General features: G+C 47.3%; 1 protein-coding gene across 2 annotated transcripts in view; it reads left to right on the top strand.

Moving 5' to 3' along the window:
• Nucleotides 1-11186, top strand: part of LOC147692168 (cytochrome P450 2C19-like) — a 405626-nt gene extending 394440 nt beyond the window's left edge. For both annotated transcript variants that reach the window (XM_086938454.1, XM_086938456.1), the window contains exon 9: nt 8930-11186. In XM_086938454.1, the coding sequence (XP_086794580.1) occupies nt 8930-9114 (185 nt within the window). In that variant the 3' untranslated portion in view covers nt 9115-11186. The remainder of the gene's footprint in view (nt 1-8929) is intronic.
• Nucleotides 11187-27885: the final 16699 nt, after the last annotated feature.

A 27885-nucleotide genomic window follows, 5' to 3' on the forward strand; every position in this document is an offset into this window, starting at 1 on the left:
GTTATATGAACGTTCAACTTGCTGTACAATGCATACTTTTACCACGCATGCTGTAACAACGCAAGTTTTAAAACGCATTCCATTACAACACATTACACTGGGGGGTGCTGGATAGTGAATATTTTAATTTATTATTCCAACACCAGTCCCCGTGGACACTAGGGAAGGTGTTGGATAGTAAATTAAAACTATTCCCTATCCTAGAGCGCCCCCCAGTGTAATGTGTTGTAATGGTTTTCGTTTTAAAGTCTGCGTTGTAATAGCACTGTGTGCTAAAAGTTGCGTTATAAAGGTTGTTCCCCCTGCAGCAGCCATGTTTATTGTTATGTATCTGAATTAGACATGCTGCCACGCTACTGGAAGTGAGCCCCGGAGCGGAGCGCTGACAACCTGCACGTCTCCTGGCGGGAAGCGGCGGATCTGAGAGCCGCACACGGAGGGAAGGTGAGCCTTGAAAGATGCGCCAATCGATGGCTCGCAGAAAGCGAAATAATTAAGCTAACCGGCGTGGTTTGTGATTACCGGTGACTCCGTGTGCCCGCCTGCCTGTCCCTAAGATGGCCGCCCGCCAGCTACCTCGCTCGTAGGGCACTACAAATGCGCTGCTATCACCGCAAATACCCAGCGGAATGCTCCAACGGCACAGTGTCTCTGCCCTACGCCTTCCTGAAGGGAGCCCCTGATAGGGAGAGCGCACTTCCAGCGGCGATATAGCTGAAAATAGAGGGAGCCTACCTTCACTGGCGCCTGACCCCAAGATGGCGACTCTGTTAAATTGTTCTCTTTTTTTTGGCGCGAAAACAGGAAAGATAAGCAGAAACAGTGATCTGTGTACTTTAAGCAAATGGGAGGGTTGCTCAATCAGCCCTGCAGACCCAAGGTGTCATAGCCTAACCTACCACTCCTAATGCCACAATATCTCTTGGAGTTGCAGCCACAAATAGAGATACAGCCACAAGCAGAGCATGACGTATGAAAATTAACCAGCATTAAGTAATATATCATTTGAGTAGTGCTAGCTTTCTACACGCTCCAATTGAAAGCCAAAGGTCCAGCGCAAGAGATCCAGACCTTATCTGGAGCGCACCGACACTATCTGCCAGAACTCTGAGCTTTAAAGTCACAACCTTGGGGTCTCTGTTTGACGACCTACCTCGACCAGCGCTTTGACATCCTTCAGGCCACCCTGTCCTTTCTCGCAAACTGGAAGGACGTCGCAATAGCGTCCACCACACACGAATCTCCTTCACAATGGCGGACAGGGATGAGAAGAAAAACAACAAAAAGGTGAAACCGGAACGCTCATTGTCGGACTCTCCTATTAAATCGAGGGCGGACGTCAGCAGTACCCTAGAGGTAATCCTGAAAAAACTGGCAGAGGTACACGACCTAGCAAAGTCAACCAAATCCAACACTGACTCTATGCAGCTGGAACTTACTGCAATTAGAGCTGACATGAGCTCTGTACACAAAAGCATAGATGAAGCGGAACAGAGAATTAGTGACTTAGAAGACAAATCCAATACTGCATCCACTTCCATACAGCAACTCCAGGGATCAACGGACCAACTCAGACGCCAGTTAGCGGAATTGGAGGACAGAATCAGAAGGGGCAACGTGCGCATTTTTGGAATCCCAGAAAATGCAGAGAAAGATGCGAATTCCTGCGTAGACTTTCTAGAAGCATGGATTCCGAAGATAACAGGGATTTCCTTCCACCACGAGTTTGAACTCGACAGAGCCCACAGAGTTCCCAGCTACATCCCTCACGGCTACAGAGGCCCGCGTCCACTGATATGCAAACCACTGAGGTACCAGCATACGGAAGCTATACTTCAATTCGCAAGACGCAATCACAAAGTCACTTGGTAAGGCCATAATATAACTTTCACCCAGGACTACTCGAAAGACACACTCGAAGTCCGGAAGGGCTTCCTGGCCCTGAGAGAAAAACTTAGATCGAAAGGCATTCAGTACTCCTTTGTTGGTCCGGCGAAATTCAGAATCATCATACAGGGCAAACCGAAATTCTTCACGGACCCCAACGCACTGGCACAATTCATCGGAGACTCTCCACCGCAGAGCATGGACTTGTCCAACGGCTCTTCAAACAAACGGAAGACCAACTCGCAAGAAAATATAAACTCGGGTTCTGGTCATGGGTGTGTCTCACAGAACAATCTCAAGCCTCTAACTTGAAGTTCATAGTGTTCTCATTGTTCAGTATCTTTTACAGTAGATAGTAAGTCGAAATAATCTCCACCCTTGAGCAGCCGAACATTCTGCTGCCTCTTCCGCTTCAGTTTCTGTTGAGGCTTTGAATTGATCTGATTGACTCCGTCAGGTAAGACCTCTCAGTGTTCATACCGAGGTCACCTGCACATCCACTAATATCCTTATCAAGTGTTTTAGAATGGAACTCGCTTTGTGCTCTTTAATCCGAAATCGGGGCGTATGCTCTGCTCCATCACCTTTAACACCATGAACCTACCAGGGACTCGGTGATTCTCAGAGACTATATTTGTACCTGTAGAAAGTCCCCTCATGCCATCTTGTCTTTTGATTGTGCATACCTTTTGATTACGCATGTTTTACACATATGAATGTACACAGTATGCGTGGCTAAATGGTCATGTTCAGGTACCTTTTCCTTATTACTCTTATTGAATATGTTCTTAAACTTCACTGCTTAGTTAAGTTTCATGATCACACGATTTATCAGTGTCTCAAACACTACTATATACTGCTTACTACATACAGCTATCGAATATTGTTAGTTACCTGTTCCCTGTTCCACCCACCATTCTATCCCCTTCCTGCGCCGCAGATGGATGGCAATGCCGTCGCAGTTCCCAAGTTCTTTTGAGAGGGGAGGGGGGAGGGGGGAGGGAAGGAGAGGGAGGGAGGAAGGGGGAAGGGGGTAAGGGGGGGGGGGGGAAGAAAAAAATCTGGTTTCTTTCAGCATGCTTTTTTTATTTGAGGTTAATGCTTTTTCTCAACTATATGTCAGCAAAAGGACTGCTTTCTGATATTTCATGGGGGCCCTCTCAGAGCATCACTGTCGTGGGGCTTCATCAGGCCCCAAACAATAGCACTGCTGAATGTGCGAATTCCGCCAATATTTATTTGTTTATTCACCATAATCCAAGTTCATCCATGTGCTCCATAATATTCAACCTCATTTTAACTTATTCTCAAATTTTTATGCGAGTCCACATGCTGTGTGTTTATGCCATTTCCGATTTTTTACTGTTCACTCTGCGTCTATCCGGACTTTTAGAATGAACAGGACTGAAGCATTAATTCATGTCAGGCAGCGTTTATTCTTTATTCTTTAAAAAGTAGCCAATGCATTTCGGGCTCGACGCCCTTCTTCGGGGGTCACTGCCAAGCGTTGTTAAAAATCGTCTGTCCTTACTCCATCTTCCATCCCCGGGGATGGAATAAACACACAGCATGTGGACTTGCATAAAAATTTGAGAATAAGTTAAAATGAGGTTGAATATTATGGAGTACATGGATGAACTTGGATTATGGTGAATAAACAAATAAATATTGGCGGAATTCGCACATTCAGCAGTGCTATTGTTTGGGGCGTGATGAAGCCCCACGACAGTGATGTCTATAACTTTAGTGCCGATAGGGCATGGCACTTGATTCAATCAGCACGCACTTTTTCGGACACAAGAAGACAAGCTTGAGAAATGAGGAACACAAGGTGTGCATCCTGCCCCCTTTACAGTGCCCTCTCAGAGCACACACAGAGGTCTAACCTATTGTGCTACTAGCCTATCCCCAGTAATAGTCTACAGTATCATGTTCACCACAAACCCGAAATGCGTCTGCTCAATCGACACCATTGTAACAGCAATACACGCGAGACAGTACAGAACCAATGAAGCAGCTTACTCATTCATACTCAACACACACCCACCACCCTCTAACCTACTCTTCAACAATATAACGCCTGAACAAGAGCGACACCATAGTAACCAATGGCTCGTAATACATCTATCTCGGAGGGCCTTAATATTGTTTCCCTCAATGTTAAAGGTCTCAATCATCCGGTCAAGAGGAGAAAAGTTCTGGAGTATCTGGCCAAATCCAAGGGTGACATCCTACTCCTGCAGGAGACTAAACTGTCAAAAGATGACGCTGACTTTATAAACCAGCATTGGATATCTCACAATCTTTGCTCTGCAGCAGTTAGCAAAAAGAGGGGGGTTCTTACACTAATAGCTAAGAAATCCAACATCTCCGTAGTTTCACACACTCACGATAATAACGGCCGCTTCGTCATGGCACACCTTCAGAGAAACGAGGATCATATCCATGTCTTGAACGTATATGGCCCCAACAATGACGATCCAGAGTTTTGGGATTCACTAGCCCCGACCCTAGACTGCATACCCCAGGGAGAACTACTAATTATGGGGGGTGATATCAACCTGCCACTAGACCCAATCACCGATCGCCACTCGAATTGCGCCTACCACCCTACACGTTCACATACTAGTTTACACCGCCTATGCTCCAGATTCAACTTACACGACTCATGGAGACTCCAACACCCTGACGGCCGAGATTACACCTTCTACTCGCCTCCTCACAATTCCTACTCGAGGATAGATTATATCCTCATTAATAGCCCCTTCACTCACCTCATAGAAGAAACCAGTATTGCCCCTAAACTGATTTCCGACCACTCAAGCATACAGACCAAACTAGTGGGCTCCAGTTCCATTTTCCCCCCTAAAAGATGGAGATTCAATGACGAAATATTTTCTGAGCCGGAAAACAAACGAAAGATCGAGGATGCCATCCTAGACTACCTCAAACTTAATGACACCCCCGACTCAGACATAGCGAATGTTTGGGAGGCACTCAAAGCCACTCTGAGAGGAGTAATAATAGGCATTCGAGCTCAAGCTAACAAAAAATTAAACAAAGACTTGTCCACTCTGGAAGGTAACATCAAAAAGCTGGAAACCGCCCATATGGCAGATCTCCAAAACTCGATGATTTTAAACGACCTCACCAAACTCAAATATGAATACAACTCGATACTCAGTAGAAGGGCGGGGGTCTGGGCCAATAAGTTTAAGGCTCTAAGAACGTGTGAGGGCAACAAAGCTGGAAAGATCTTAGCGTCATATCTAAAACATAAAAATAAGCAATTCAACATCGCCTCAGTTAAAGATAGCAACAATGTCATCCAAACAAAGCAGAACCTAATTCTTAATACATTTAAATCATTTTACCAAGACTTGTACAAAAATAACTTAGACTTTGAATCGGAAGAGTGTAACAGATACCTAACCTCACTGGGTCTTCCTAAACTCAACGATGCTGACAAGGACACACTGAACTCTCCGATTAACCTACAGGAAGTATCAGCGTCCATTAAAACGCTTAAATGTAAGAAAGCACCGGGCCCTGATGGGTTCTCAGCCAGCTGCTATAAAGAACTCACGAACTCCCTGAGCCCAACTCTCCTAAAACTATTCCAATCCTTTAGCGTAACAAAAGGTATTACCAATTCAATGAGTGAAGCTACCATCATAGTCATACCTAAAGATGGTAAAGACCCTCTGCTAACCAAAAATTACAGGCCAATCTCCCTAATTAACTTAGATTGCAAAATGTACGCAAAGATCCTCGCCACACGTCTAAATTTACAACTCCCAAAGCTAATTAGTACATCACAAGTAGGCTTCATGAAACAGCGCATGTCTAACGATAATACGAGGATCCTCTGTCACGTCATTGAAAAAGCCAGAATTCTCGCAGCCCCGGCCGTAGCCATTACCCTCGACGCAGAGAAGGCGTTCGACAGAGTCTCCTGGTATTTCCTCAAGAGCTGCATGTCCGCCTTTAACCTGGGTGAACCATTCACTGATTTGGTTATGGCCCTATACTGTTCACCTTCCGCACGCATTGCTATAAATGGTTCATTGTCGGACCCCTTTCCCTTGGAACAAGGGACAAGACAGGGCTGCCCCCTCTCCCCCTCACTTTTCCTTTTGGCAATGGAACCCCTAATTACACATATAAAAAAAAATGAAAACATCAAAGGTGCGAAATTCGGAGATAAGTGCGTCAAACTTGCCGCCTAAGCGGCCGATATCCTGATTGTAACGGAATCACCAGAATCTTCCATCACTGGACTAATGACCACCATAGATAATTACTCTCCCCATTCAGGATACAAACTCAACCGGGATAAATCTGAGGTCAAACCACTCAATATTTTAACCACCAAAGAGGTGCTGGGAGACTCAGGGCTATGTTGGCAACCAGAGTTTGTGAAATATCTAGGTATCGAGTTTGGTGACTCACTCATGGAGACCCTCCATCGAAATGAAAAAATCACTTTAAATAAAATCAAGACACAACTAGAGGGGTGGTCCCCCCGCTTCATTACTTGGTGGGGTAGGGTGGAGACCATCAAGATGATGATTTCACCTCTAGTTAATTGCCTCATATCTATGCTCCCACTAACCCTCACATCTGACTTCTATCACAAATTAGACATGGCCATCTCTAATTTCCTATGGAAAGGGAAAAGGGCAAGAATCAGCATAAAAAAACTTCGCTTAGACAAATCCGCGGGTGGGGTCAATTTGCCAGACTTTAAAAGGTATGAGGCTGCATTCCTAGCCAAACAAGGAGCCCACTGGCTCGCTCCCTCACCTGACTATACTCCAGTATGGCTAGAAATTGAGGAGGAAATTCTAGACGGTATCTCCCCTAGCGCGGCTCTCTCATCTAACCTGAACAAGCTGACCCACTCTAAATCAATATTTCATAACACAAAATCTGCTCTCCTGAAGTTTGATAGAATTCTAGAAAACAGCATTCGGGGCTCACGATGGGAATCCCTTTGGGACAACCGTAACATTATGTACAAGGGTAAACCCATGCACAACGAGACATGGATCAAAAAAGGCATACTGTTCCCATACCAGCTGTACCCGGGGGCATACCCTATTCCCTTCAGTGCCCTACAAATCAAATACGATCTTACACCAATTAAATTCTATAACTTCCTAAACGTAAAAACAGCTTTGTCCAAAACCAAACTCTCCCCGACACCACCCTCACTCCCGCCATACCTTGCCAGACTAAACAGACTAGGACACCAGGTTCCCTTTCTCTGTAGACTCAGCCGTCCCCAACAATCTGGCCTTACTGCCCCAATTACACAATTCTGGAATAACCTTTCATCCAGGCCAATCACAGACTCAGATTGGACCAACACATGGATATCTTGCACGAGACACAAAATCAGCCCTACACTGTCACAGACCAAATACTGGCTCTTACATAAGGCCTTCTGGACCCCAGCGCGATTATTTGCACACAACCTCACCCCAGATGCCTTTTGCTGGAATTGCAAACGCGCGGAGGGTGACTTGTCACACATAATCCTAGAATGCGACTGCGTGGCACAATTCTGGGGAAAGATATTCGAATTGATCTCTAAAGCTATTCCACATCTCACCGGTAAAAGAGCTCCCTTACCTAGTTTTCGGGTTCACCCAGGACCCATCCCTTGATACAGATGATAGGGCATTACTTGACCTCCTCCTCTCGGCGGCGGTTAAGACAGTCCTCAGCAACTGGAAAGATACCAGCAAAGCCAATTACGCAGGGTGGCTGAATTGGATAATCAGCTTACGTGGAGCAGACAATATTGCACTCCTTCAGACACCGTGGCGCCCTCCCATGAGAAAACTATGGTCGACTCTTGATAACTACTTCACGTCACATAAGCCACCTTAAAATGGCCCACACTCCGTCCACGACCCACCAACATATGCTCCCCGACTACCTTCATTGCACTATTAACTATCGTAGAAAATTGTCCTTAATGAATGAGTAATATGCTGTTGTAATACAATGTCTGTTACTAAATTGTTATTGAGTACGAGATACGTGCTCTACTGTTCTAGGCTAGATGCCAGCCATGTACTTTTGTACTGACATTTACTATGATATATTGTAGCGTACAGTAATTTTGATTCGTAAATTTATGACTCATATTACGCTAATGGATTTACTTTTTTTATGTCTATGCTGAAACAACCAATAAAAACTTTTGAAATTAAAAAAAAATAAAAATAAAGGTTGTTCCCCCTGCAGCAGCCATGTTTATTGTTATGTATCTGAATCAGACATCACGCTGGGGTTGAAAGAGGGAGCTGAAACTAAAAGACACAGGAAGCACTGGAAGACCACAACATTACAAGTCTCTTCCCAATCTCCTGTTAATGTCATGTTATTTGTATTTACAGCATGTTCTCTGTAAGGCACCTAGCTGCCCTTGAGGCTAGGTCAGCTCAAGAAAAATAAATAAATAAATAAATAAATAAATAAATAAATAAATAAATAAATACATTTTTTTAAAAAATGCCTTCACAGCGACAGACAAAACGGCAGTAGGCCCCGAGCTGTTTGAATTGAGGAATTCAAGAACAGTTTCAAACACTTTAGGAATATAAAATTATCCATATTTACTTCACCCACAAAACAAATTGAAATCCATAACGGAGGAATGCCACCCCTCAAATAGGGACAAACACAAGGCATAAGCATATACACTACTCCCGGTCTCCCACTAATTTCGTTGAAAGTGTTAAGAAAACCAAGAGGAGGAGCTTGGTATGCTGGTAGAGTTAACCTGCTTATGTAAATGCTTTCTGCCCACATACACGTTTTAGCTCATACCTAAGCTATCAGACATGGAGTATTTTAGAAAAAGAGGGCTCAGACCGGTTTTACATCAGAAACTTGTGACTAGAAGTAGGTAAGCCATTAGGCACCTTTAAAGCAAGGAGAATTAATTAGTTTGGTGAATTTTATTTGATAAAATTGAAGTGCCACATGTTTCTGTTTAAATGCTTACCGGGTTATGCCTTCTTTTTAGGGAAACGGATGTGCATTGGAGAAGGACTAGCTCGAATGGAACTGTTCCTGTTTTTCACCACAATTCTTCAGAACTTCAAGCTGCGGTCACCCATCGACCACAAAGATATAGACACAACGCCAGTGTTTAAAACCCTTGCCAAGTTACCACCTTTGTATCAACTAAGCCTCGACAATCGGCTGTAGAGCATGGGAGTACTGTTCCATTTAATACTGTGGTTTGAAGTGGGAGATGTATGTACATATGCTGGTGAAATATGTCAGCATGCCCCTTTAAAATCAGCTAGCCTATTTTTTCTCCTGAATTAATTGACGGTGAGAAAAACAGAGCACGTTATTTTGATGTCGAAAACACTTTAAAATACAATACATTTATTAAAAAACGTGCTATTATAGAATGAAAATACCAGTTTTTATAGGTACAATGCATCATGGGTGACAGAACGCCACACTATAGGGGTGTACTTTGAGCAGACAACACTGATCAGATATTTATCATTTCTTGGCAATAACCAGGGCGGGGGTAGGTGATCTTGAGACAGTTGAGAAGAATCCAGTACAGGCAAGTCTTTTGGGTTGAGTAACCTTAAATGAGTGATTTAAATATTGAATTATGAGGCAGCCAAACTAAAGGTTTGACTTCACCTCACCTATCTACAGTTGCCGACCGGGTCGCAGTAGTGTTGGGTTATTGGCTGCTCTGATGAACCCTTCGGCTTACAAACATGGCACACAAGTGTTACTTGCCTGCTGTGTGGTCACTAGTGGCAGAACACCACAATTTTGTGAGTATGGGTTTTGAGTGATGTGGGCATTGTCGCCACATACATTCCTCATAGGAACAACAGCCCTGAAGTTGAGGGAGCGGGAATTGCCTTGCCTGTGGCCTGTGCTCCTGAAGCATCCCTATGAGGATGGTTATCTGGTGAGCAAGGATGTTGGAGAGCCTGAACAGGGCTGTTTTGAAAGGTTTTGCTTTGCCTTAGCACACTTCACCACTCTCTTGCGAATATGCCTCTTCACTCCGCATACCATTATCCTGCATGCTGTCACAGCGCGGTCGTAACAACGACCGCGTTGTGACAACGCATACCATTACCCCGCACGTCATTACAATGACTTGCGGAGGGGGGGTGCTGGATGTTGGAATAGTAAAATTTTGTATTCCAAATCCAGTCTGTGCGGACTCTAGGGAAGGTGTTGGATTTTAAATCCAACACCTTCTCCCCCCTCCGCAAGTCGTTGTAACGACTTGCGGAGTAATGGTATGAGTTGTCACAATGCGGTCGTCGTTACGACCGCGTTGTGACAGCATGCGGGGTCACGGATGTGGGGTGAAGGTAGTTTACCCTCTCTTGCAGATTATGTCTGCTTCTTCTATGAAACCTCCTGACACAACAGCCTATCCTCTTATCATCTTCTCCCCCAACATTGACCATTGGCCTTGAAGGCTATCCCGAGCCCAGGGCAGGCATATAGGCCTCTTTTCCAAGTAGACTGCCCCAGTTCTTTCTGTGCATTCCATTGTTCACCTGTGAACAAAGCCTGCAATTTCCTGGATCATGTAGGAGACAAATCTCTCATACTGATCCCTTCTGCCTGATCAGAAACTTACTACATATCTTGCACTCCCTGGCCTGTTCTGGGGACTAGAATTCTGACACCGAAGAGGATTGTCTTTTCTCAGGACCCCACCTCAATCCTTGGGAGAAAAGAGGCAACCTTTCAACCAGCAGTTACCTTGTTCACCCAGTTCTATTAATCAGACACTAGTGCTGCTAGCAGCTGCTTTTCCAGAATGTAAAAGAAACCTTCCAGCATTCCAGGTAAGAGGAAAAACAAACACTAAACGATACGCATAAAAGAGTTTTACAACAATTTACCAACCTTGGAAGGATGAAAGGTTGAGTTAGCTTGGCACCAGCCTAATAACCTGCAGGCCGCACGCGGATGTCAGCAGTGAGCGGTCAACTTTGCAAGCATTCTTGTTGGCTGATAAGTGGATCATTGCCACTGCTAGACTTTCCGCGTAATGAACTGGGAAAGGAGAATTTGCAACATATAGTGCATTATGTATCAACACAGTCCCACAGGGAACCTTTCTTTGGGAACCATAACTTCACCGAATAGAGTTATTGGAGACACAAGAGAGGATGGCAATGTGGGGCTGGGACTTAATTACATCAGATATTATATCAGTCATCAGGAATACGTATTTTCTACCGATTGCTCTATTAAATAAATAACAATTGAAATGGACAGACTCTCCAGGCCAAATTAAGTTCTGCTGGGATTCTATAGCATTAGCACAGTCCTGGGACAGTAGTCTGCTTAGAATAACATAATATGGATGGATTTTGGGACGATTTGTCTTTTTATTTATCTATTTATGTGACATGCTCTTCAACCTCTATTTCTTGGAGCCTGTGAATGGGGGAAATTTTCAAAATGGTTTATTGGCCGATACTAAATAAAAGGAACAAGTATAGGACCAGTGAGGATAACCAAGTCCTTTTGGCAACAGCCTTCTAGCTGCACTGCACACCTCACACTCGAAAAAGTTAAAACGAAGCAAAAAAAAAACCTATTGAGTCACGTAAACCAGTGCGCATCCCTAAAGTGACATCTTCACTACTATAGACTTCAAAAATGGCACATGGAACCAAACTGTGCCCACCAGACCTTTCTCTTTTGTAAGTTGTGAAGGCTGCCATTTTAGCCTTTCTACCTTATCAGAAATGCAGTTTTTATAGTTGTTTTGGGTCTACGTTTGCTCTCAGTTTGTAATTTACTCCTGTGTCTGATCAATCTACGATGCTAGCGCTCTCATCCAACAAGTCTAAGGAATAAAGAACCGTACTAGCTACTTCATGAGATGCTATTTTTTTGCTGTAGGCTTGAACGAATACTTTGGGAAGGCGTATTCATTATAGCAGAAAAGTGATGCAGTCTTTTCGTATTAAACTTGTCATCTTTAAACAACCATAAACACTTCACATAGCATGTAGGCTTTACAAAGCAGGCACCTGATGCCCTTTGTTCAGTATGTAATGCAAGAACAATGTGTCACCTGTTAGTGGTAAGTATAAAACAATCTCGGTTACATTTAACAGTAGTACGCCTTTTGCTTTCTTTTACAGAAACATTCATTATGGTTTATACCTTATTGCCGTGTCTAGGCCTTCCAATAAAAACATTGGAAAATGCAGTGTGTTAAGGATGTCCTTCATGTCAGACGACCATTGCTAGAGAAAATGCAGTTTGAATAGTATCCTTTCTTTTGCAGCTAGAAAACAATTCTTCAAACCTGGAGTTGGTTACCTCTGACGAGTGCGTTTTTTTTTTTGGTGAAGTAATCGAACCTGATGATCCTACAGGTCAAGAGTTTATTGCAGCTCTATGTACAGTCTAGTATGACCATCTAATCAGAAAACTAAGTATCACCATGCATTTCCTAGAATTTTTCAGGTTGTATTGTTGACGTCGCAAAAAAATTAAACAAATGTAATCTGTTGCTGCGAGAAGCAGATTACATTTGATTCACAGTTCTTAAAACAAAATTTCAATCTTAGTGTGATTGATGACATTACGGCTCCCTACTCCAACTGACAGATTTGTGATGTATCTACTCACTGATGTTCGGGTCAGTATTAGTTGAGCTGTACGCATTGAAAGTTGTCCTCTTCAGTTTCTGTCACCCTTCAGGGAAGGCTTTAGGCGTTAACTACAGTAACAGCTTTCCCCTGTATCACATATGCATTCAGGCAATTGAGTGAACTGTAAAGATTTCATATTAGGGCATGTGGTGAACATTTTGCCAATGCTCCACTGGTGCATCTATGAGGTGTTTTCTTCATTTAGAACTTGGTATAAATAAGTCCCCAGTAGCCACTCATTGCACAATTTTAAATATGTGTATCTTTAAAATACCTGATATCTGCACACATAAACTAAATGAATGTAACACAGAGTTAGTGGTACTTTCATGCATAGGATATTTGGTTATTTGAGTAACTAAGCACGGTACAAAAATAATCATTGTGAACGGCTATGTCCATTAGCAGCTTGTAGATTTGTTAATGTTAGTGCTGGATCAATCAATAAATCAGGATGGATGTATGACAGTACGACGCGTACCGTCACAACGCGTGCTTTTACAACGCAAGTCGTTACCACGACTTGCGTTGGGGGCGCGGATTGAGAATGGTATAATTTACTATTCTAACACCAGTCCCCATGGACACTAGGGAAGGTGTTGGAATAGTAAATATACTATTCTTAATCCTCTAGCGCACTCCAGCGCAAGTCGTGGTTACGACTTGCGTTGTAACGGACGCGTCGTAAAAGCACTGCAGAGTAAAATTCGCGTCGTAAAGGATGTTCCCCAATCAGGATTAATAAAGTGTGTCTAATCATGGATAGGGTATCCAGGCGCTTGCTGATCCCAGATGGCTCGTTTGAACAGCCAGGCCTTGATGGTGATGGTCCTGAGCTGCATGGGGAGGCAGCTCCAGGTCTTTGCAGCAATGCAGAAGGAGCGTCCTCCACTTTTAGTTCAGTGGTTTCGGTAAGTGTGGGCCAGTGATAGGTAGGCAGAGTGTAGTCTTCCCGACGGTTGGTGATGTGAGAAGTTAGCCTGGCATATGATGTCCACTATTCTAGTGGGCACCTTGCACCAGTCTAAACGACCCTTATGATGGTGGTTGTAAAGTCAACCTTATAGATCAGCTATCCTAGTGGTAGCATGGACCAGCAGGCTTAGGCTAAAACTTCAGAGAGCATGTGAAGCAAGCTGTTTTACCAATTACAATCCCTTGAATACCAAATGAAAGGACACCACACAAGGTATATACAATATATATATGTATTTATTACTAACACAACCCCTCTGCACTCTTTATGAGGTCAGAGATCGAGATACATTACAAGTGACTCATTGAGCATACTTTAAGTTGCACAAATATAATTCTGCCCTAGGGGTCTCACAAACCATAAGTGGTCTCACAGTAAGTGGTATAAGAACCACTTCAGGAATGGTGAATAGGCCTAGAGCCTAGGGAATTGCTGGGGCTACACTGGACAACCAAAGGATTGGAAGTAGGAGGCCCACGGGAGTCACGTGCAGTGTCTAAACACAGTTGCGGGTTACCATAGAGTTCTAATGGGAACGTAAAAGTTACAAAGTAGTTGATTAAGGACACTTCCAGATGGACTACGGTAAAACCCTTTTAAACTAGGACACTTCGAGAGTCAACACCCACGGGAGCACCAGAGTACTCGAGTTACCTCACCCAGGGAAGCCGGGCGCATAGGCGTTCTTAAGTGTTGGGTTTCGTCGCGGTTTTCTATGGAGAGCTGCAAAGAAGTGCTGCAGGCCCAGGAGAAAAGTGTCCGGGTGGTTCCAAAGGTGGATCAGAGATGAGAAGAACCTGAAAGCAGAGGGGACAGAGTAGCTTCGGTGCAAATGGTGCTTGGGTCTGGGGCTTCTCAAACCCCAATGCACAACTTCAAGGATACCTCGGTCGTTGCTCTATTAGCAAAGTGCAGGTAGTCACGGGTGTCCGGTTCCACGTCTCTCGTGTCCGCCACGGGTCTCAGCTTTGCTGTGGATGTGGATCGGAATCGGAGAAGTCTGGAAGTCTAGTTCCTGAGTCGTTGAGTCTTCGGGTTCCGGCGGGGGCGTCGACAAAGCAAATCGGCAAGTTACTGGTGGTGCCTGGTTGCACAGGGTGGTCACTCCTTGACCACAAGGGAGATATCTTCAGTCTTCTAGTCGGTATAGAACGTCAAAGGGCCAAGAGTTTTGTTTCAGAGTTTCAGTCCAGGATAATCTAATGTCTCTAAACACAGCTCCCATCTTTATACTGATTTTAGGGGCTGGATTACCTGCTAGGTCCCTCCTATGGGTGGACCCTGAGAAGGGGGTGGTTACACCCCTTTCCCTTTGTCCAGTTTCATGCCAGAGCGGGGCTGGAGTGCCCCAGCAACTGGTTTGAACCGGGCTATGCATGGAGCACCTTGTGTGCCCCAGGCAGTGTCTGTAAAAGCATCTTTCCATTGAACCCACCCTGCCCCAATACACTACAGGCTGTCTAGGGAGGTGCTAGCACCTCCCTCGACAGGAAACCTACTGTCCAGGCCTCCCTTGCTGGAGTTTCGTCCAGCTGCAGGAGGTCAGACTCGTGTCTGTGGCAACAGCATCAATTTTGTGAGACTGAGGCTTCGTTTAACTTTATCCGGGTAAAGCAGTAACTACATGTCTTCTCCCTCTAGAAGGGTAGAATGCTACCCCCGCCTCCAGGACTGGCGGGGGTAGTATTCCAAAGTGTTTGACACCTTACACAACATGTTTTGATAAAGCCAAACCAAAGTTAGCATTAACCGCAAGGATTATAATGCACTTAAGAATATATGGTATGGCTATATCATAGAACAACGATAAGGACATGGTTCCGAAAGCTGTAGAAGGGCTCAACTCATGCTAGAGCACCCTCTCACATAAAACCAAGCACTCTGCCTTGGGGACTGTCAAGGCCTGCCATAGGAGTGACTTGTAGGTATATATGTGTCTATATATAAGGGTAGATATAGGTATGCTATATCTAAGCAAGGGGTGATTACACCACCTTGCCCAAGCTGAGTGATCAGCCTGTGGTGTCGGTTTGGATGGCCAGCCAGGGGTGGCATAATACATGCTGCAGCCCCTGGTAGGCCTTGGATGCACCTATGCCCTGGGTACCTATGCTACACTATACAGGGGCTCACAAAGGTGACCCAATCCCCAATTAGGTATGTACCTAAAGTACATGGAGTCCATTTTACAGAGAGAGCAGATAGCCTGGGGCCCTGAATAGCAAGATCCCAGGCCAACTAAGTCAAAAACCAGCTAAACACTAGGCAAAAAGTTGGGGTAGCCATATAGTCAGATAACCACCTTCCTACAGGTGAACGCTCAGGTGGTGGGCTAATGTAGATGCGTCCTTGGATATGTAGAGCCTTGTGCTGGCTCAGCAGCTTGAATTGGCATCTCTTCTGTATTGGAAGCCAGTAGAGTTGCCTGAAGTGAGGTGTGATGCGAGTTCATTGGGGGAGGTCGAAAACTAGTCTGGCTGCGGTATTTGTATGTTTGAAGTCTGTCTAGGAGGTGTGCGGCGATTCCTACTTAGAGAGCATTGCGATAGTCCAGTCGGCTGGTGATGAGGGCCTCTGTCATGGTGTGTCTCGTATGCAGGGAAAGCCATTTGAAGATCTTCTGAAGCATGAGTAGAGTAAGGAAGCAAACGGAACAGGCTGCGTTGTTCTGTGATTTCATTGTGAGCTTGTTATCAATGATGATTCTGAGGTTTCTGGTATGTGCAGATACCAGGTCTGAGAGCCACCAGGAGTCGTCTCAGGGGTTGCTTGTGCTACCAAAGATCAGTACTTCCGTCTTGTCCATGTTCAGCTTCAGGAATTTGTTCTGAATTCAGTCAGCGACGCCTGTCATGCATCTATGGAAGTTGGTCCTGGTGGTGGTAGGGTCATCGGTGATGGAGAGAATGAATTGGGTGTTGTCTGTGTAGGATAGTATGTTGATACCATGGTCTCTGATGATGTTGGTCAGTGGGGTCATGTACATGTTGAATAGCGTAGGGCTGAGGAATACACCCTGGGTGACACTGCAGATAATGTCCTTGGGTTTGGAAGTGAAAGGTGCAAGGCAGACCTCTGTGTTCTTCTGGTGAGGAACGAAGTGATCAATCTGAGTGCATCCACTTGGAGTGCATCTTCTTTGATGCTGATGTGTTGGAGTCTTTCGATCAGCGTGTTGTGGGATATGGTGTTGAAGGCTGCCAAGAGGTCAAGAAGGATCAGATACTTTGGTGGCTGCAATCAGGGCAGTCTTGGTGCAGTGATTGCTGTGGAAGTTGGATTTGTAGGAGTCAGGTAGCTGGTTCTGTTCCAGGTGTGTCGTGAGTTACCAGTTGATAGTCTTTTCCAGTAGCTTGGTAGGGAATGAGAGCAAGGAGATTGGTCTGTAGTTTTTGAGTTCACTGGGGTCGGCGGAGGGTTCTTTGATCAGTGGTCTGACTTCGGAGTGTTTCCAGGCTTCATGATATGTTGTGGTGGTGATTGAGATGTTAAATAGGGTGGTGAGTTCCGGGCCTATTCTTTGGCTTCCGAGGTTAAAGATGTGGTGCAGGCATGGGTCTATGGGAGCTCCAGAGTGGATGGATTTCATGATGGAGGAGGTGTCCTGAGTGGAGAGATGATTCCAGGTGGTTAGTCTGTGGTTCATGTCAGTTGTGGTGCGGGAGCATAGGTTGATGCAGTCCGCGTGTGTAGTTTGGGGTTCAAAGTTTCTGTATACAATAAATTTCTGGTTGCGATCTTGTCATGGAAGAATTTGGCTAGGTTGTCGCACAGCTCTTGTGAGCGTGTGTTGTTTTCGCTGGCAGCCAGGTTGGAGGACTCCTTAACAATGTTGAAAAGTTTCTTGCTGTTGTTGGCATTGGTTTTGGTGCATGAGGCTAGGGCTTTCTTCTTTATTGTCCTCAGCAGGCAGTGGTAGAGGTTGAGGGAGGTCTTGCGTGTGAGCCATCTCCTATCCAGCTGTTATGCTGTCACGTTTTGCTGTTCTAAGTTCTTGGGTGTACCAGCTGGCTTATTTGGAGGATCTTCTGATAGTTGCTCTTGCTGGGGGAGATGCTGTTGGTGCAGTTGGTGATCCAGGTGGTTGGCGGTGGCTGAGTTGGAGGTGTTGAGGGTCTCCATGCAGCTGGTCTCTGAACTTTTCCTCCAGCTGCGCTGAGGGGCACTGGCCAACTTGGGGGTCGCAGTGAAGGGGCTGGAGATGGAGAAGTAGACAATGGAGTGGCCAGTCCATTTAAGTTCTGTGACATGGCTGTATATGACCCAGTTTCTCGAGGCCCACACTTTCAAGGCACTACATAATACTGGTCCATAATACCTCAACAATCACATCTGCTTTCTCAAAACCTTCCAGACACCTCCACTCATCTGGACTCCTACTTGCACACATCCCTCGGATGAGGAAAACCAGATCTGGTGGTCGATCCTTCTCCTACATCGCTCCTAAAGCGTGCAATGACCTTCCACTACACCTAAGAGCCTCCTCCTCACTTCTTGAATTATGCAAGAGGCTGAACACCTGGCTTTTTGAGTAGTCCCATTCATACTGATATTGCGCTTTGCAAATCTGCATCACATAACAATGAACAGGACTTTCTTCAAATGAGTCTGGTGTGACATCAGAACATTCATAGTGATCTTCAATGAGGATTGCCATCATCTGAAGGTGGTTGACGACTATCTGGGGCAAGCTCTTCTTCAGCAGCCAGTGGACAAGCGAGAGGGAATGCCTGTTAACCTCACCTCCAGAGGAGTACTGCGACCACCGCTTTTATGAACACCTGAGAGGCACTAGTGACGCCAAAAGGGAGCACTGAAAATGCTCCTGGTCTACTGTGAAACGCAGGTAGTGCCTGTGGGCCTGCAGGATGGGGATCAGAAAGTGCAGGTCCTGTCTCTTTAGAGCATATAGGTTTAAACCAGAAAGAGGACCATCACACAAACATGAATATACAAGGCTTGATCCAAAGTAATATTAGTAAATCCATTTAATGTATTTTCATCTATTATTTGGGTTCTTCATCCGAAAATACAAGCACAGCTAACGCGTTTCACCTTAACAAAGGCTTTCTCGGTGCAGCTTAATCCATCAGCTAGTGTAAACCAATTGTGCACGTAATGTCACAAAGCACAATCAAACCTCCAGGACGACTTGCAACAAAGTATACATGTATCCTGCCGTGTTGGGCACAAAGCTCAAGACTTCTGAGCTTTGTTCCGAACAAGACTGGAACGACTTACCTTGAGGTCTGGACCTTTATACCTAACAATGTTTCCCAGTATAGTCTACCACGCTGCATTCTACAGTGGTTCACCAATATCAGCCTCCCATTGCAACCGCAATGCGCTCATACAAGGTGTTTCCTTAGGTAAGAGTAATAAGTATAATTTGGTGATGAGCTTACCTCCCCCCCGATATCGGTCATGCCCTGGTTAAGAACATGTGTATCCGGTTCTTCCGGGAACTCCTCTCAGGCCCTGCAGATAGCAGCTGCCAACCCCGCTTAAGCCAAGAAGCTGTTGCCCATCAAATCCCATTTAGCACAGAAAGTGGTGTGGCTCATCAAGCGCCCATCCTCATATAAATCAACTATAATACTTGGAGTATTATCCTCTCTTCCATGCTGGAGAAACATGGTATCACATGACTAATATCCGTTAACCATGGCACCAACATATATATGTGCCATTCTTAATTTTTGTCGCTTCTTCCCATATATAAATTATCTACAAATTTGTAGGGGGAGTGTCTTTTTTTTCCGATCAACTAATGGTAGGGCTAACAGTTTGCTTGGCTTGACCAGTCTAGCCAACAAACCCGTCACAGGGTCAGTGTATGGTTCCATGAACCACTCAGTGACATGCTGTAAATGGGAAGCCTGATAATTACATCTAAAATGGTGGTCCTGCAGTCCGCCGCTGTCCCATGGTAGTTGCAACAGTGTCCAATAATGCCTTAGAAGCTCCTTGGGCGCTGCACCCGCCTGGAGCTACCAAAATGAGCACTAATGTGCACAGAGTCCAGTGGAACTCCAAAGGTAGGCAGAGGTAAGCGTAGATAGCACCTTACTCTCTATTTGTGGTACTGTGGGAGAGCAGTAAGGCTTTATTAGAGGTTAGTGGTAAGTATTTATTGTACAAACTCAGACAAGAAATGATTTCAAACACTCAAAGACTGAACTCACACCAGTTTATTTGTATAAAAATATGAGTTCGTTTTTTTAGTTCGAGAACCAAGCCAGGCCTGGAGCAGGTTAGTGAAATAATACTTTGCAATACTTATGCAATTAATTACAGTTGAATGCAGGTTCAAATGCAGTTGGTTGATTTACAGGTAAGTCAATAATCAGAATTACTTTTCAGTTACTTTGTAGATCACAATACATGATACTTCTTGGATTACTTTTTAAGTAACTTTTGCTAATCAGTGTGATATGCCTAGATATCACACTGAGTCATTTCCTCGACAAAAGATAAGTAATTCATAATTGGCACAAAGCAGTCAATGCAATCCTATGGGAGGAAATTAAGTTACTGGTTTAAAGGTAAGTACTTGTTTGTGGGAGTTGGTATTCTGGGGTTAGAACCAGCGTTTGCCCCAGGGTCAAGGATACACTCTCAGAACACCTTCAGCGACACTAGGGAGGCCGGGTGCAGAGTGCTGAAGCCCAATGTTATCCATTGGGGGTTAGGGGGCCTATGGTTGGTGGCTGCTCACGAGCAGGCCACAAGGTTGTGGGAGCAAAGCTCCTTGTGTTAGGCTCAGGGCAAAGGGGAATCTGAGTAAGCACACAAGGTGCACCTGCAGCGGCGCTGGGGCGGCTGGGTGCAGGGTGCTGTTTTGTAAGTATGGGCGAAATTTGCGAATTCGCGCGAAATCGAATTCGCGCGAAATCGAATTTGCGATCCGCAGAATCAGCAAATTCGTGCGAATTTGGGGATTTTTTTTGCGTGTTTGTGGGTTTTTTTGCATATTCACGGGCTGTTTGCAGCACACCGACCCTGAAGTTACCCATGCGGTCGTACATGGACGCGGTGATTTTGTGCGCGTTGCGTATTTCATTTCCGGGCGCAATTGGCAAGCTCGTGTTATGTGCGACGCGCTATTACGAGTTTGCATGTGTTTTTGCGTGCTCACGGGGGAAATATCGCGCGAACATACCCATGCGGTCCTCAATGGGCGCGGCCATCTTGTTTTTCATTCATTGGTATGGTTCTGGGCATGCTTTTCTAATCCTCCCCTAATCTCTGCAATCCTTTGTTTCTTTGAATTTTTTAAATCTTTTGTACTCATTATCTATCCCTCTATTTTTCTACATCTATATTTTGTGTTTTTTTCAACTTTTCGTTACATTTAAAGCTACTTTTTTAAATTCTTTGCTTTTCTTTACTTTTTCCCTATTCTTTCATATTTTTTTTCTTCAGCTGTCCAGGACCATGCCAAAGGGAGCCGGGAAGAGTAAGAGGAAGGGTCCCGCACCCCGCACCCGGCTCCCATGCAGGCGTTTGAGGGGGGTGCAAGTGGTGGCCAGGGAGATTTTCACCGCGGTGGAGGTGGCCGCCCTTATATTTTTTGTTCTGCGCCACCTCCCTAAGACCGTGGAAGCAGGGGGCAGGCCTTGTCAAGGGTATGGCCTCCGGGAGCATCGCCAGCGGTGGGATAAGATGTGCCAGGCCATGCGGAGGGAGTCAGGGGTCCGGCGCACCTACGACCAAGCTACGCACCGGTGGGCCGACGTCCTCGACCGGGAGCAGGACCTGCTCCACCTGCTAGGCGTGGAGATCCCTGGCCTTGGTGAGTAGATATTTAATAACTACCTTCTATTCTTCTGCTCTCTGTTATATTGCTAATATATGTTTTTCCCGAAGAGCAAGAATGCTGCCTATTCGATTTCATTGCAGGTAAAATAGTGTTTAAATAGCTTCTGTAATTGCAGGTGCTCGCCTCCTCAGTGGCGTTGCTACTATGCTTACTTGTTTGCAACTTTGTGCTGATTTGGCCTGAATATGTATGAGTGTAGTACTTTACAGAACTGTGTAATGCTAGAGAGACTAGAGACTCTAGTCTAGTCCTTCCTTTGTACTCCTGCTGCCACTAAGAAGAGATAGTGATGGATTGATAGGTTGAGTATATTATGACTTGTTATTAGTAGTAGGACATTTTTTAGTGCTCTGCAATCATGATGATGGACTGTGTCTGTCACGCCGCGTGCTGCTGAGTGCTGGCAGTCGTAGTAGAACCTTTTTGTTGTTGGTTTAGTTAGTGATTTACATAACTTTCCAAGTAGACAGTCTGCGAATCCAGCAATACTGTACTAGTATCCTCCTAGTTGACCAGATCAGATAGGTCAATACATGTAGTGCAATTGTTGGTAATTTGTTTCCCCGAGATAATTTTAGATTGTGGTCAAAGAAATCAAATATTTCCGAAAAAACAATCATCCATGTTTGTGTTTATTTCATGATCATCAGCACCTCCCAGGGGCAAGGCAGCAACATCCCAGACTCCGGCGGAACAGAGTGGGCAGGAACGGTCCTCTGCAGGCTATTCAGCTGGCCCCAGTAAGTTGTTCTTTTGTTAATATAATTATCATTCCCTAACTTTTACAGCTCCTATTCATTCCAAGCTGTTTCCTAATTCTATTTTTTTTACAAAATAGTCTTTGATCTTCTTGTAGACTGTTTCTACTTTCTTATCCTGCCTCTCTACCACCACTCTCTGTGCTACTACTATTTACTATTATTTATGAGTCGGTCTGTGTAGGTAGCTAAGCTTGCCCAGTTGGCAAACAATGTTAAACAAAACTCTGATCCAGCAATAGCTCTAGAGGCACTCAGTGCAGTCCTCTGGGTTGCCTTGCTGTCTATTCCAGTCTTCTTAATGTTAGTGCTTTGACAATTTCCAACAACAAAATGTCAATGTCCACCAAGAATAAGCTAGTAGTTGGCTTTTTGATTTGATAGTAGCACATACCATACCGCTAGTGTTTCAGGGACTATTCTGCACATACAGAAGTATGGACAAGAGAAATAGGACATTGTTGATGATAGGTGAAGTTCGACTTTCCACATACCTCAGTCAGAAGTAACTGTGCGGGACTCGGGAGCCCTCACCTTGTTGGAACTTCAAGTCCTCCTGGTGGTGATGAGGAGTAGTTGGATCTGTCTGTAATTATAAAAATCTTGCACGTTAAAGAGCAAGCATTCATCAGTTGTTCCAAAATGAGTTGCATGTTATGGCTAAGCATATAAGTTAACACCCTCCCCAAAACCGTGACTTCTTTTCAGTCCCAATAGTTAAAAATTGTTTAACATTTTCTGTTCCATTACGAGACGAAGTAGGGGGTGGTGTATGGCATCTAAAAATATGACATGTTTTTTCTAGGCGTCACAACATCGGATGCAGCACTTGCCACCACCAGTGCCGGGGCCAGCAGCGTGGACGGGTCCACTCAAGCGGCGGATGCGGCGGCGCCACCAGGAGCAGCTGAGGGGAATGGCTCAGCAGCGGCGGACGGTGGTAAGTTATTATTATACTCCTTACTTATTGACATTTTAGAGTAGGCGCGCAAAGGAGTGTATGATGTACTGTACAGTAGACTGTACACTACTACAAGTACACTGTACTGTTAAGAACAGTTACTGATTTAGAACTACAATTTTTTAGCCAATCACGGAGAAGACAGTCACCCTTGACTTAGCAATAGCATTAGCGGCGGTAGTTCTCGAGTAAGCAATGGCCCCCTCTATTTGATTTCAAATCAGCTGGGAAACTTTTATCGTGAACGAAAATGGAAAGAACTTAGGGTCAATGGAAGGACGAGCGAGTCGTAACATTTATGACTAAAGAATGATACGTGTTTTTGAAAGCAGGCAGAGGTGGCTGATAGGAAGTAATCAGATGCATGGCTGCTTGAAGCAAGGATGGTTGGAGGAGAAAGAAAAAATGACTGCTTGTGTGGGTCAATCAGAAAATTCATGCATGGTGTGCATTGCAATATATCATTTTAGTGAAACTCAAATGCAAGTCAAGAAGGTGGTTTACCAAATAAAATGAAAAGGGTGTTATTTGGTTGTTGAGAAAAAGTAAAGTTGTTACAGTTGAGACATTAAGAAGAATGATAGGGGGGCATGGCTTAGCAAGCCACGATGGCGGCTGTGTCCTGCTGAGGCTCCGCGATCGGGCTAGCATCTTGCCCAGTCCCCGATATCGCCGGGAGCCTCAACTCGCCAAATACAGCACCTGTGATGCCCCCATGCACTGGGGCATCCTTCGAGTGACCTGAAACTGCTGCGGGCAGACGGCGCGAGCCGGACTATCTTCTGTCGAAACCAAGTGGTGCCGACCCTGAAAATGGCGGGTGCAGCTCTGACCTGCGGACGTGTGAGCCACCGACAGCCGGCTCCCTAAACGGCGGCCCCGGAGGACGCGGCCAGCCGACAACTGCGTAGGAACCTGCGGAGGCGGTGAAACCAGCCCACGGAGGTGCGCACCGGACAGCGCCTTCCTCCGTTCCGGAGCCCCGACACACAAGATGGCGGCCGCCGCCCCGGGGCTCCGATGCACCGGAGCTATTTTCCCGCCGGGAGCCTGATCGGCCCCCAGATTTGGCCAGCCTACCACCGCGGACTGCGAGGAGCCGGCGAGCGCGCCACCTGCACGGGGCTGGGCACTCCAGAAGCCCGTCGCCATCATCGAGGGCGGTGAGTGCTGATCTCTCCCCCCATCCCCCGAGGATCTCAACGCCGGTGCCCCGGTGGCCCCCTCCTCCCTCCAGGCCCCGTGGGAGGTCATTGGGCACGTCGCCACCCGATCGGGAGACCCAGGACATGTTCACCTCCACAAACTGCCCGGTGGACCCGGGTGCCTGACCCTAAGATGGCGCCCATGAAGGCCTGACGCCGAGGACAAACGCGAACCTCGCCCTGGGGGTAGGAGTGCCCCACTCGCACTGGAGACGATACCGGTGGCCGTCCGCCACCCCGGAGCCCCCTGGCCCACGCCACCCGACCTTTGCCCTGCCGATCAGCGCTGGCACTGCGCCGCACCCCCCGGAGAGGGGAGGACGCCCACGCGTGCCCCCCCACGGTTGGACCCACCGGCCCCGGCAGCCGCAAGCCACCCCTAACACCCCTGGTGGGGGCTCCCCGAAGTGGAGCGGGCCCCGCCCTAGAACCGGAGGAAACTGAGGGAGCCGACCGACATTGAGCTGTCACCTACCCGGCGACGCTGTGAGGCGACGACCTACCGCCCTCGAGGCACACGACGACCCGGGGGCCCCCCCCTCTTCCTTTTGACAGCACCCATGGGGAAGCAGAGGGCCTCTCAGGCGACGGCGGTCCCTTAAACGGCCGTCGAGAAGATGCCACAAACGAGGACATGGACGCAGGCCAATGCATCGCAAACCGACCCTACGCTATCAGCGAAGCTAGACCAGGTGTTGGCGGCAATCGAAATGTCTCGCCTCTCGATGGAGGAGAGATTGGGCACCCTGACGACGGACATTAGCCTAATCCGTGATGAACACCGTAAGTTGGCGGACAGGGTGAAGGAGGGTGAGCGGATCGTGACTGAGTTACAACCCGCGGTGAAGTCGCAGGAGGCAGACATGCAGGAGATCCTGCGCTGCGTGGCGACCCTGGAGGAGCGCACAGTGGATTTAGAGGGGCGCTCGAGATGTTGTAACATCCGCGTCCTGGGTCTGCCGGAGGGGATTGAAAATTCAGACCCTCTGACCTACATGGAATCCTGGACTAAATCGTTCACCCCGGACTGCGACCGGTCGCCGTACTTCTCCATCGAGAGGGCCCACAGGGTCCCGGCCCGGGCACCCAAACCCGGTCTTCCTCCACGACCCATGCTAGCCAAGTTCCTGCACTTCCGAGACCGGTATGCGGTGCTCCGTGCGGCCCGGACGGCGGGCCCCCTGCGAGTGGAAGACCAACACGTCATGGTGTTCCCGGACTATGCCCGAGAGGTCCAACATCGACTATCCACGTTTCTGGAAGTCAAGAGGCGCCTCCGCGCAAACGATCTTCAATACTCCCTGCTGTTCCCTGCCCGCCTTAAAGTGGTCCACAAAGGGAAAGCCCTCTTCTTCGATACGGCGGCGGACGCGCAGGATTGGACTGAATTCCATTGCCCGCTGATCCCTAAACCCGGACCCCTGAGGACATGCAACAATGACTCCAGACGATCCAGGAGGCGGGGCGCGAGCCGTGCTCGATCAGGCCACCCCAAGAGCCAGGCATCCTCCCCCACGGGCTCACCCGACCTCACACAAATCATGCAGGAGCGACGAGACGCCCTACGGGCGGTGACCGAACTGCACACGTCACCTCCGGCTTCGGACCTGGAAGGTCAGCCGCACCTGTTCACCCCAGAGAAAGACCGGGACAGTGATGGAACTATGTCGGGATTTGGCCCAATCTCTTCCCCCCTCGTTGTGGCACTCACATTGGACGCTGCCCTGGCCAGCCAGCCTACCACCTCTTCGTGAAGGTTGAACTGTCAACTGCTATATCCTTCTTATGGTTGCCTGCTGTACTGCGCGACGTCTAGAAGCCTAGACTAATTTGCCAGATGACTGTAAGCGCTAGCGTGCGATAGACACTTCTCCTGCTAGAGCCCGACTCGCGCACAGGCCCAGCAGCGACACACGCTGCCACCCCCACGGATTTCTGTTGAATTTCTCCCCTAGTGGGACACTAGTTTGGATATGCCACCCCCGGTGACGTATCCTCAGTATTGGGACAGTTGCCCACCCGAGGTTCTAGTTGTTGTTAATTCCCCCAGTCCCCCCCCACGTTTGAGGAAGCTTGGCGCGCAGGAGCACATGTGACACACACACACGGGCGGCCCACGGGAGCTGTAGGGAGGCCCCTTTCCCAACCACGTCACCCTAGGAATGGCAGTCCCCCACTCAGACATTAATATCCTTACACTAAACGTACGGGGCCTACACACGCCCAGTAAGCGCTACTCTGTATACTCTACATTAGGCGCATGTCAGCCGGTATAGCGTTTCTGCAGGAGACACACATTAACGCTGCTGAACTCACTCGTTTGCAGGCCAAATGGCGAGGGATCATCTGTGCCACACAATATTCAGCGTTTGCGCGGGGCGCGTTAATCTGGGTAAGGCCAGGTACTCCCTTCCGGGTGCTCCGGCGAGTGGTAGATAGAGAAGGCAGGTATGCGCTTCTGGAGGGAATACTTGATGGGCAGGGGGTACTCCTTGGCAGCATTTACGCCCCTAACACGGATCAGGATCAGTTCTGGGATCACCTTATGGGCGTTTTGGCCCAGTTCACTACAGTTCCATGGGTGCCAGGAGGTGACTTTAACTGCACACTGGACCCCTCCCTGGACCGCTCGCATCCTCCCCCCACGCACTCCCCGGCCCCCCGACAGGCAGACCTCTTCAGGACATGGACCACGCACTGGGCGCTCACTGACGCATGGCGACACCTACACCCGCTGGCTCGCATTTACTCCTTCCACTCGATTCCGCACAACCTCCGAGTCCGCCTAGACCGTTTCCTCTGCTCTGCACCAATCCTCCCTACGATAACTTCTACAGATTACCTGGGTCGGATCCTCTCAGATCACAACGCCCACATCATACGTCTTGCCTGGCGCCCCCCACATCCACCGGTCCCCACCTGGCGCCTCCCTAGAGACTGCCTATCGGATCCAGTTTTCAGAGACGCACACAAAACCAGCATACAAGATTACTTCACACACAACGAGAACACAGCGTCATCGGTACTGGTGGAGTACGCGTTTAAAGTGGTGGCGAGGGGAGAATGCATCAAACAGGTAGTGGGGGTCCGCCGCACCTTAGAGCGGACGCTTTTAACCACAGAGCAAGCTCTGGCTGCACTCACTAAACGGCCTGACGACTCGGAGGAACACGCTGTGCTCACGGCCGAGGCTAAGTCGGAGTATCAGACTGCCTGCGCTGACCTCCGAAAGTACAAATTCAGGGCATACGCCTCTAGGGTACACAAGGACAGAGACAAAACCGGGGCGCTTCTGGCCTGGATGGCGAGGCAGGACACCGAAATCAAGCCAATCACGGACATTATCAACCCGGAAGGTGTATTAGTGCAATCACAGGCCGAGATTCTCCTGGCATTCCAGCGCCATTATACGCAAGTGTACGGAGCCCCGGCCCACTGTTCCCCGTTTCCTGTGGAACACTTTTTAGACCCTCTGACGTTGCCCACGATATTGAATGACGACAAGCGCACACTCGACACCAGGATAATTCCCTCTGACATCACCCAGGCGATACGCGCCATGTCTCGGAATAAAGTGCC

The sequence above is a fragment of the Lissotriton vulgaris genome, chromosome 9 (assembly GCF_964263255.1).
Source record: "Lissotriton vulgaris chromosome 9, aLisVul1.2, whole genome shotgun sequence".
Taxonomy (NCBI): Eukaryota; Metazoa; Chordata; class Amphibia; order Caudata; family Salamandridae; genus Lissotriton; species Lissotriton vulgaris.